General features: G+C 45.1%; 1 protein-coding gene across 1 annotated transcript; it reads left to right on the top strand.

Annotated features, from left to right (window-relative positions):
- Positions 1–814: 814 nt before the first annotated feature.
- Positions 815–7764, top strand: LOC121048423. Its single transcript, XM_040504745.1, has 2 exons — positions 815–1732; positions 7702–7764. The coding sequence occupies exons 1-2, from the start codon at positions 815–817 to the stop codon at positions 7762–7764; spliced, it is 981 nt and encodes a 326-aa protein (XP_040360679.1).
- Positions 7765–12082: the final 4318 nt, after the last annotated feature.

The following is a 12082-nucleotide window of genomic DNA, read 5'->3' as shown; positions in this document are numbered from 1 at the left end:
ATTAGAGTACGGTGTTATCTACTGTTTCAGCTGAAGGGCATATGATGACTTTTGGTTTTTTTTTACAAAAATATATAAAGACTGTCCCGTACAAAGAACAACTTGCCCACAGGAAGGCTCGGGGACCTGGGTGACAAAAAAGATAATCTAAATGATGAGTGAAAAACACGCTCTCTACAACAAAAATCATGAAATACAGAAAACCAGGTGTGTTGGCGTTATGTAAAAAGCACCGAAATAGTGTGAAAAGTGCTTTACCTAAGGCTAACCGTACACTCTCCGGCAATATGAAAGACCCACTGGGAGCGCGTGGCCGAGGCGGTGGCTGGCGGGGGCGCTGCGAGCGCTCCGGGCGATTCCATTCTGCTTCGAGGGCAGGACGCTCACTCGGGCTCAGATAAAGCGAGACGCGCTTAACAGTTTGTGCCGAGTGCCGAGTGAGCGTCCTCCCCTCGAAGGAGAATGGAACTGCCCGGAGCGCTCGCAGCGCCCCCGCCAGCCACCGCCTCGGCCACGCGCTCCCAGTGGGTCTTTCATATCGCCGGAGACTGTACGTATTTTTATGCTGCGTTTGAAAATGAGGGACGAATCGATATTATAGGTGTCATGTAGTGCCACTGTATATTCGTTGTTGTCGCTATCAGCGCCTATCACCAACGCAAGCAGCGTTCGCTTATCATAACGTGCGCAGTGTATATAAACGCTCATACGGAAATAAACCGTTGTTCTGTTCCAACCACGCTGTCTGAAGGATCTATTACATTGGCGACGTGGCGGATCGACGGACGGGCGAGTCCCGGTCGAGTAAAGCAAGATGTCGGTCGGCAGGATCGGCGAATATCGTCTCGGCACGAATGCGTCCTGGGATGAATACGTCGAACGGCGAGAGATGTTCTGCGCTGCAAACAAGATAACTACGGACGAGCAAAAACGAGCGGTCCTGCTGAGTTGTTGCGGCGACGACACTTACGGGCTGATCGTGACCTTGGTCAAGCCAGCAAGGCCGACGGCGGCGAGCTACGACGACTTCAAGGGGGCGGTGCGGAAGCACATGCATCCAAGGCCTTCGGAGCTGTACGCAAGATTCTTATTCTACCGAAGAAACCAAGCTCACGGTGAGGCGGCATCGGAGTATGTTACGGCACTCCGCAAGCTGGCTGAAGACTGCGGTTTCGGTGATAAACAGCTTCCACTGGACGTCATGATGAGGGACCGGTTCGTATGCGGCATCAAAAACGAAGCGGTTCAACAGCGGCTGCTCGCAGAACGTGACCTTACGTTCGAGGTGGCGTACGACATGACATTGACGGCGGAAGCAACGGAGAAGCAGCAGCGCGATATACGGAAGCAAGCTCAAGACGGAACCAAAGAAAGCGAGGGTCTGGTTCGAGCGACACGCATGAAACTGGACACCAAGGCGGACGACGTCAGCTGCTTCCGCTGCAATGGTAAGCACGCTCCGCATGTATGCCGTTTTAGAAAGGCTGCTTGTTTCAAATGCAAAAAGGTTGGACACGTGGCAAAAGCATGTCGTTCAAAAGACGAGAATCAGACACCGCGGAAGCCAACTGACCTGCGCAAGCGGGAGGGGAAAAACAAGGGCGTCTATGAAATGAGCGCATTGTTATCTGTATGCGAAGTGCTTGAACAGGCTGAAAAGTTCATGGTAGAAGTGCACATTCAAGGGCAGAAAGTTCCAATGGAAGTCGATTCAGGAGCATCCTGCTCGATTGTGAGTGGAGAGACGTTTCGGTTGATCGAGAAGAATCAAGGCCAGATACCGCTGCAAGAAGCCGGCACAAAGCTTGTAACCTGGTCGAATGAATCATTGTCCGTGGTGGGTCGGGCAAACGTGGAAGTGAAATTCAAAGGCTGTAGAGCAGAGCTACCTTTGTTAGTAGTAAAGAAGCGTGGTAACAGCTTACTCGGACGTAGCTGGTTTGAGTCGCTGGGCATCCGTTTGAGTGGAATTCAGCAGATCAAGGTGGAGGACCTGACATCGCGTTTTTCTGAGGTTTTCGGGAGTGACCTGCCTGGACTCAACGGACCGCCAGTTCACATAGAACTTCGAGAGGACGCCCGCCCGGTGTTTCTCAAGAGTCGTCCTGTTCCGCAGGCCCTCAAGGACGACGTGGCCAAGGAAGTGGATCGCCTGGTGCAACAAGGCGTCTGGGAGCCGGTTGAGTACTCAAACTGGGCGACACCGCTGGTAGTGGTGAAAAACAAAAAACGGAACCTTATGTTTATGTGGGGATTACCGTAGTACCGTAAACAAGGCTATTAAAAGCAGCGGATATCTTTTGCCCACGACCGCGGAAATGCTAGCGACGTTGGGGTCGACTAAAATTTTTACCAAGCTCGACTTAACTCAGGCGTATCAACAGCTCAGCCTAGACGATGAATCAGCGGAAATGCTGACCGTCAACACGATTAAAGGGCTATGCAAGGTGCGGCGGCTGCCGTTTGGAATCTCGGTGGCGCCGTGAGAGTTTCAGCGAGTCATCGACACGTTATTGGCGGGCATTCCAGGGGTGAAGGCTTATCTCGATGATATCTTGATATCGGAAAGCAACGCAGACGAACTCTCGGAAAGGCTTGCAGCCGTGCTGGCGCGTCTGCAAAGCGCGCAGCTAAGAGTAAACAAAGAAAAGTGTGAATTTAGTCAAGCAAGCATTGAATTCCTGGGACATAGAATCGATTCCACTGGTATCCACCCGAGCCAGAGCAAGACTGACGCCATTCAGCAAGCGCCACTGCCGACAAACAGGAAGCAGCTTCAAGCTTTCTTGGGGTTGTTAAATTTCTACGCCAGTTTCCTCAAGGGGAAGACAGAAGTGGCGGAACCCCTTCATCGGCTGTTGGACCACGAGCAAGAATGGAAATGTACAGTTGAGCACCAGCGGGCGTTCGAAAAGCTGAAGAAGTTGCTTAGCTCGGATGCAGTACTTGTTTCCTTTGACCCCAAGCGGCCGTTGGTTTTGTGCTGCGACGCGTCGCCTGTCGGGGTAGGGGCCGTACTGGCGCGTAGGGCTGATGACGGGAAAGAGCAACCTATAGCGTACGCCTCACGAACTCTCGGTGCTAGTGAACGCAACTATGCGCAGATTGACAAAGAAGGTTTAGCAGTCGTCTTCGGAGTGAAAAGATTTCACCAGTACCTGGCCGGAAGAGACTTTACCGTAGTAACGGATCATAAGCCGCTGTTGGGTTTGTTCAACACTGAGAAGCGGGTGCCAGAAGTGCTGTCGCCCAGGATGCTTCGCTGGATTTCGTTGTTGGAGGCGTATAACTCGCATTCAGTACAGGCGAGGCGAAGACAACTGCAACGCTGATGCACTCAGTCGTCTGCCAATCGTGGGAGACGAAGACGAGCCACAGCCACTGGGGGACGTGCTCCTGCTTGAAGCTGTCGCGTATGCTCCACTCCAGGCGGCGGACCTCGCAAGGATGACCAAGGAAGACTGCATCTTATCGAAGGTCAAGGATTGGATCCTCAGTGGCTGGCCGTCGAGGCAACCGGACAATGCGTTCGCGCCTTACGAGGTAAGGAAGTCCGAGTTGTTGTTGCATCGTGATTGTATACTGTGGGGAAACCGTGTGGTCATCCAGCAAGTAGCAAGGGAAAGGGTACTTCAGTTGCTTCATGCAAACCACCCGGGAATGAGTGCCATGAAAGCTTCAGCAAGAGGGCTTATGTGGTGGCCAAAGATGGACAACCAGATTGAAGAAATTGTGCGGTACTCTCAGCCGTGTCAAAGTAACCGCCAAAGCGACCCCAAGGCTCCAGTACATTTCTATGTCAAGCCAGATCAACCATGGAGTCGTCTACACATAGACTTCGCGAGGCCAGTTAAGGGAGAAGTGTTTCTAATTGTAGTTGATGCGTACAGCAACTGGACAGAGGTAGAAATCATGCCATCAATGAAGTCTTCAGCTGTCGTCACCAGCTTAAGGAAAATGTTTGCAACTCACGGGGTGCCAGGCGTAATTGTCTCTGGTAATGGCACAGCATTCATTGGTGCTGAATGACAAACGTTTTTGAAATTGAACGGTGTTCGTACAGTGTTCGCAGCACCTTATCATCCCGCCAGTAATGGCATGGCCGAACGGATGGTAAGAGAAGTCAAGGAAGCTTTGAAGAAACAACAGGAGGGCACAACTCAGTCCAAGATTGCGCGGTTCTTGTTTAAACAACACACCATGCAGCATTCTGTCACGGGAAAGTCAACGGCAGAATTGATGATGGGGCGGAGGTTGAGGATAGCCTTGGACAGACTTCACCCAGATCGTCAGCGTGAACCTGAGGTTCAGGCGTCGCCAACAAAGTGTTTTGCTGTGGGTGACGCAGTCTACGCAAGGAGTTTCAATCCAGGATCCCGATGGACAGCAGCTACCGTGGTGGAAGTGCGAGGCCCGGTGTCGTACACGGTCCAACTGGACAACGGGGAGCGCCATCACAGACACCGGAGCCAGATGAGACGAGCCTGGACGGCGCCCCAAGGGGACGCCAGTACAAGGGTGGACTACCGCGTCAGGCTCCCACCCACAGCGGGACCCTCGCAGCGGCCGGAGGCGAGCCCGGAGTTGGCAACGCAAGCTCCGACTCCACCACGAAGATCAACACGCAATCGACATCCTGTTGTACGCTATGGCATTAATGATTAACCAAGCGTTCTTTATTGTTTTGTGCATCTAATCGTAGGAGAAAGGAGTGTCATCTAGTGACGTATATTCGTTGTTATCGCTATCAGCGCCTATCACCAACGCAAGCCGCGTTCGCTTATCATAACATGCGCAGTGTATATAAACGCTCATACGGAAATAAACCGTTGTTCTGTTCCAACCGCGCTGTCTGTAGGATCAATTACAATAGGGAAGAAGCTTAACTCATTTCTGCCACGTGGCCCTTTCGAATCTACAGCCATGAACCTTAACATCGAGGGGGAGACGAGAGGTGGTTTGGCGTTAGATGAAATATTTAATGAAAGCTTTGTAGACATTGTGTAGATTGTTAGCGCTGCCTAAAAATTTCCATTTGTAAAAGGCATCTCTGACTCACTTTTTCTTGCACCGACCGACGCAGAGGAAGTGGCAGCAGCTTTCAGGATCTTTGGAAATAGCAAAAGTACTGACATAGATGGTGTTTAAATCAAACCTCTGAGACATGTAATTAAATCAATTGCTCCTCTTCTAAGCCATATTTTTAATTTGGCGCTTTAAAGTGGTCATTTTTCTAAACAAAAATGCAAGTCTCTATGGTTACGGTTATTTTCAAGTCTGGGGATAAAAGCCACCTATGAAATTATAGGCCTGTTTTGCTGCTCCCGGTGTTTTCAAAGGGGATAGATAAAATATCGCATGCCAAATTTCCTTCTGCAGAAAACGCTCTCTTCAAACATCTTGCCAGTTTGGTATTAGGTAGGGGCATTTGATGGAACTGGCACTATTAAAACAGAACAAACTAATTCTAAATAAAAACGAAAGAAAATTGATTACCTTGGGGGTCTTCCATTTTTCAAAGGCTTTCGACCATCTAAAACATTACTCTGCTTCAAAAACTAAATGCATACTTGTTGTGAGGAGCACCCTCGACGATAATCGAGTTTTTCTTTTTTTTTAAATATTAATATCGGCATCACTGTGCTGTGATAGGTTGCCAGTGCTCTGGCTTAAAGAAACTTTCTTCAGGGGTGCCGCAGGGAAGCATCCTTGGACCCCTCTGTTTAATGTGTACATCAATGATATAGTGAATACAGAGGAAAGTGCAGATTTTATCATTTACGCAGAAGACGCCAGTTCATTCTTTTCGTGGAAAGTTGTGCACCAGGTTTTATGTGCCGGAAATAGTGTTCTGCAGAATTTAAGTGACTGAATATTCTCAAACTCTCTAGTAATTAATGCAGATAAGAAGCAAGCAATACTTTTTTTTTATCCAAAATTATGTTTTCATCTACTCAAAGTCTCTTTCTCGAGGACGAAATATTGACGTTGTACAAAATGTGAAGGTTCTTGGTGTGATATTTAAAGAGTGGATGATCTGAGACTCCGAAATACAATTTTTAGCTAGCAAAGTTCCAAAAGTTTTGGACATTATTTATAAATACCGTTGTAGATTACTGCTTTCGGACTTAGTCCTTATTTATAACTCCCTCTTTTGCTCTTGCTGTAATTACTGCTTTCTTGTTTGGGTTACCACAAAGGTTACAAATATGCATCACTTCCATCTTCTCTAGACGAGACTAATTCGAATTTTGTGCAATGCAGAGTTCTACGCTCAGATATTAAAACGTTTCTAAAATCTTCATTTAGTTCCAATTTAAGAGCCTTAAAAATATAAACTTCTAACACATCAAACGTATGTAAGGCAGAATCATTTTGTTTTTCTATCAGTCGTCAATACGAAGTGGAGGGTGCCTAGATATGCAGGCCGTTGAATTGACACATGGTCAACGCCTCGCTCGAAAACAGGCTACGGCCTCCAGATGCTGCAGTACTCGTTGCCCAATGTTATAAACAGTACACATAGATTTGGCACTGATTTGATTAGTTTGAGCAGAAAGAAAATTCGTCCATTTTTTTTCTAGTGTTATTTGTGATGGAACCTCCGACTTGCAAGAAATTTTAGTGATGTATGTGTGTATTGTTTATTCTGTTTATTGTGTGCTTTGCTCCTATGTAAACCTCGTTTTGCGGGTCACTGGTAGGTAAAATAAATGATCTTGTTGCTGGTGGAAAAGAGAAACTGTCAAGTGACAACAGTCAGCTCTTTTTTGTCCCTCCCCTCTCCCTGGAGAGAAACAATAGAGTTGAAAGTTGAAAGATGCAAAATATAGGAAAAAAGTATGTGTAAGATTAAATCATAAAGGGCAAAAAAAGAGTAACGTATTACAGACGCAGGAGTTATGAAGGATAAACAAACGGGAGAAAACATCTGATGAGGAAAAAATTACATGGGAGGAAATTCTCATACACGAGAAGAAACAGAAACTATAATAGGAGAATAACCAAAAACATTACAACTATAATGTAACAAAATGTGCGCAAAAATCGGGGAGGGGCAGACAACGTATGAGAGAGAGTCACGGATGTAATTACCTGCTGCTTCGCACAAAAAAAAAAAGTTCCCTTAAGTCGGTTCTAATATGGTTATTGCAGCATATTTGCAAACTTATTTTGGCTGTATAAGCTAAGGAAATCGGTACGCATGTAAAACGAAGGCTACCAGTGTATTCTGGAATTTTCTTAGATGCGCAAAAGGAGACTGCAATAATCCATAGCTATGTATAGCGGCTTAAAGGAAGACTACCAAATCCATTCCTTTACAGTTTCGATTCTCGTAGGCTATTCGAGCTTCTGCAAGGACAGGGGAGCCATATATTTCTTTATGTAAATTAAAACTAAAGAAGCATTTTCGACAAGTTTTATTGAAAACGTATTATGCAATAACACTGGTGAATTAAACGATAAATTTTATTTATAATCAAGTCAAATTATTGTACTTAGCGTTAATTGATTTTGTGCAAACGCACAACTTGCATGAAAACTTCAGTTATTGCGAAGTCGCTACGTGCAGAAATAAAGGTATTGTTTTCGAATGACGCTTAAGATGGGGAAAATTCACCGAAGATTTTTTTTAATTGGCCCTAAGACATAGAAAACAACCCGTGAAATTAAAGACCTAATAGTCTGCTACTTCCACAGTGCAAGCAGAAGGCACTGTGTCTGTGCGCGATCAACCCAGGAAATGTTATCTACCGTTCATGATCTGCTCCTGAACACAATAAAAAAAGCGCCGTTACATTGATTCGCCAGCACCTCGTATACACTCGCAAGTGTGACCTCGGTGGATTTAACGACTTCATAATGTGACAACTTTTTTGCGTGTGTGCGTTTGCCTTCACTCAGTTCAACAGTTCTTGGTAGGTGGGCTTGAACCATCAATCTCTGGTGTGTCCAGATGTCGTAAAACGAGAACCGAGAAAAGAAACGGCCCAGACCCGCTGCCGTACCTCCTGATGGTTTGCCGACGACCTCGACAAGATTGAAAAGGGGAGAACCGGAAACGGAGGGAGCAAGTTCAAGAAGCTGCATTGGCAACTATACACTTCTAACCCCTAAGCTGACAGTGTGGAGGGAGCTACGCAATCGCCGGACCAATGAGCAGCCTCTCTTTCATCGCTTGACCCCGATCCCTGTGACGGGGAATAGGAAGGAGAGGAAAACGATATTGGTGGAGAAGGAAAACCGACAATGGTGTCTGTGAGCTCATGGGCTCATGAGCCGTATAACGGAACGAAAGATAGGCCTATGACTGGACGTCCAACGCGGACGTAGCTTCTAGCCTTCCACCACACCGTCATCTTCGGGGTGGATAGACTGGACGGAAGCGGGGTAGAGGAAAGACTAGCGTGATTTCAAGAAACAATTTCACTTTTTACTTCTACTGAATTTAGCGAATTGTTTCTAGAGATTTTGGTCTGAAATGCTTAACTATAAATACCGTCTTTCCAAGCACTTGACTATGAACTGTAAGCTTCAGTTCACATTTCATACACAATTTCAAAACTAGCCTTCAGCGCGCTCATATTTTTTTTTTAAAGTTTGTCGTGGAACGAGCTGTGAGCATGTCTAATTAATTCCGTTTACGGAATACCAGGTGACGCACATGCGACCACAACCCAGATGATAAATGTTGTAAATCAGTATACTAGAGGAACAAATACAAAAACAAGTTTTCCGAGAAAGAACTAAACGCAGATTTACGCCTGATCTTTGGATCATTATCCAAAGTCAGTTCAGTTTCAGGCGGCATGAGTTCTCGCAAATTGGAATTTCCTGTTCTAGAAACTTGAAACATTTGTGCGACCAGATCGTAGTCTTTTTCCTCAGCAGCTGGGAGCTGGGATGCGTTTTAGACGTCGATTGCCTCCAGCGCAAGAACGTTCAGGAATATTGCGGCCTTGTTAATCTTCGTCCTCCCAATTGCTGCGGATGCTGTAGCTGCTGCCTTTTCTTTGCAGTAGAGTTCGACACGCTGTCGAATTCTCTTCAAATGCTCGGCCATATTTAAAAAAAAAAAAAAGCGTGGTGCTTTGGTAAAACCAGGGGGTCTATCGCGTGTTGGCATTTTCAAGACTTTTCTACGCGTTCAAGCTTTCGGGTCTAAGGACACTCCTGACACCGTGTTTTCGTATATGAATAAGTGCCGACGTAGATTGGAACAACAATGAAAAATGTATTGGCCACTTCTTTCATGGTCTTGAACAACCAGACGACGCTCGACTGTCGACAAAATATTGGCGCCAAAAATAATTAGAACGAAATAGTTTTACATCATACGAAATTGGTAAAAGAGTCCGCAAAAAAAATCGTCTGATTTTGAGCTGTTCTAAATCTTAGAAGGTCACATTTTTTAATAGTTACAATTGCTGATTGTGCCTAGTCTGCACCAAGCACCAAAGTGTTGACTCTCACAAGGAAATCTTGGAAGAAATTGCGGATACTCTGAGATTGTGTGATTTATATCATGCAAGCGGCAAAACTTGCAGGCAATGAAGGCTGCAATGATTGTAGGAAGAGAGACGTGGAAGGCGACAGGATTATCCCGCTCAGGCATTGAGAACATTTGAGCGGATTTCGAATCTCTGTTGCCGGCGGAGATGGGGCAACGAGCGAGCACATATCCTTTATCGTGAAAAAAAGGAGGTCGTGGGGAGGCCGATGACAGTATAGAATAGATGCCGGCAGAAGAGAAATGCCCGAAGCTGAGTGGCGGCGAAGGCCAGACGTATTAAATTATGGCCGTATTGTTTTATAAGGGTTCAAAATACATTTTTGTGATTTTTGCGAAGCAGGCTGAAAAGCTTTCTCAGGGCTACAGGAGAAAATAAAACCAACCGTCTTTTTTGTAAAACATGGCACTCCCCAACTTTATCATTGTTTTTCGAAACGGTGGATTTTTTTCCCCGAACGGTGAATTTTAAATTATATAAACTGTATTTGCAGAATAAGGACCCTGGTTATTCTATAAGTAATTTTAATATCAATGTATTTCTATTTTATATGAAAAGGACATCTAGTCAGGAAAACCATTAATTTGGCGAATAGATCTCGCAGTGAAGTAACAAATATATTTTAAAACAAAATAAAATATGCTGAAGAGATTCCGTTTCCATCGTCCTCCAATATGCAAAGCTGATTAATAAAATACATTATTATAAAATCTACGACCGAAATTTGGTAGAAAACACGAAAATATTCGAATGAAGAAAAAAATAGCAGCTATTGTTTCTGGCAGGCATAATCAGAGGGATTAAGAGACTGCAGGGATCTGCTAAGCTACCTCGATTGCGGCAGGTTTAGGTTCAGCGAAAGGAAAATGGGAAGATATAACTTTAAAAGAAAACAAAAAAAAAAAAACATTTGGAATGTTTATTTGTAAAATAAAATGAGAAAAATACACACTGGAAGTTCACATTCATGTGTTATTTTCTCTATTTTTTTTCGCCCATTGTTTTAATAAGTTTTGTTTTTATTACAGACATCACTAGAAAAATGACGTGATATAAACTTTATCGCCAGGCAAGATGGGAGTGCATAGGGAAATAATTATTTTTTAGCATACCTCATTGGAACTAAAAGAGTCGCCAGCCATGATGCACAACATTTTGTCTAACGCGTGAAAATTTTCTACGGTAGAAACACACCGTAGTTTGGCCTTTGGTTACGAGCTTCTTTCGTTCTCTTGCAAGATTGAGATTTGAACTACCTTTTCCGATTTCTAGCGAAACATCTAACATCCTGTAAACAAAACAAATGATATAGTACCTTATTTTAAATGTTAAAAATGACAACAGAGGTTTATGCACCATAAAAATTAACTTATTTCAATAATTTACAAGTTAATTTGTTACTACTCTCCACAAATTGGCGTCAGCTCCTTTCGAATTTTCGCTCACGCGCATCGCCGTCGAAATTCAAACAACCTGTGGTCGAAATTCGCGTTTAATATTTGAGATGTCGGACCTTCTCCGACAACAACATAGGCAGGTTCACTTGTTATTGCTTAAAGGGCAACTGCGGTAAATATTTCCCAATTTGAGATTACGACTCTTTTCAGCTCAGTCAGGTTCCCTGAATTAAAGGGTATTATTTTTGTCCTTTTCGATAGAGTGTGCACTTTGAAAAAAAAATGCCGCTGCTGTAATTTGGTTTTGGGTGGCTATGACGAAATCGAAGCTATGTGATAAAGGAATGGCAATATTGATCATTAGCTGCATGCCCGCTACGTGACGTCACGGGGGTGCTGCCTATGGTGTTTGGAACGCGTCTCCGACTGGTGTGTTTACCGCGGCCAACAAAGTGGTCCCTCAATTTCCGCCTGATGGCGTCATAAAAGTGTCACGCTGGTGCAAATAGCAGACGCCTGTTCTGCTGCAGGTCGTTCTCCACTGTGACAGTTCACAAAAGCTAGAGCAGCCGGAAGTTGAGACGCCTGAGACGCCGTGACGACAGCGACACTCGCGTTCGCTCGTGCTTTTCGCCAGCATTTCTACGGCCAACCGCTAGGATAGCGGCACGCAACAGCATGACACTCCAGCGTCTTTGACGTCATTTTTTGCCACATTGGGACCACTTTTAGTGTGTTGGCGGGATATGACGCTAAACACACCAGTCGAAGACGCGATCCAGGCACCATAGTACTGCCGTACGCGTCGCCCAGTCTTTCATGACTAAATGCTAAGGCATTTGACAACCGCTAAAGAGCAGCTGGCTGCATCGTTAATATCAAATTTAGTGAAGTGCCCGGCCTTATGTTGACGTAATTCGGCTGCGATCTCATTTCGTGTCACTAAAGCAATACCAGTTAATTATTTTCGTTTTGTTTTCGAACTAAGTTGCCCTTTATAGGGGTACTCGGGCGTCTTCTTCGTGGTAGCCGATTGGGCTGAAACTTAGCTAAACACACTAACAAACATCGCTGAATTGGTAACCCGAATATTAGGTAAAAAAAATGCTCTGTATACAAAGTTATTGAATTAAAAAATGTCGGTCCTTACCCTGTTTTTGAAGCCGAAAATCT

This window comes from Ixodes scapularis, unplaced genomic scaffold, assembly GCF_016920785.2.
Source record: "Ixodes scapularis isolate PalLabHiFi unplaced genomic scaffold, ASM1692078v2 PGA_scaffold5__190_contigs__length_132052651, whole genome shotgun sequence".
Classification (NCBI taxonomy): Eukaryota; Metazoa; Arthropoda; class Arachnida; order Ixodida; family Ixodidae; genus Ixodes; species Ixodes scapularis.
Note: the sequence above shows the minus strand (reverse complement) of the source record. Positions and strands in the feature narration are given on the sequence as shown.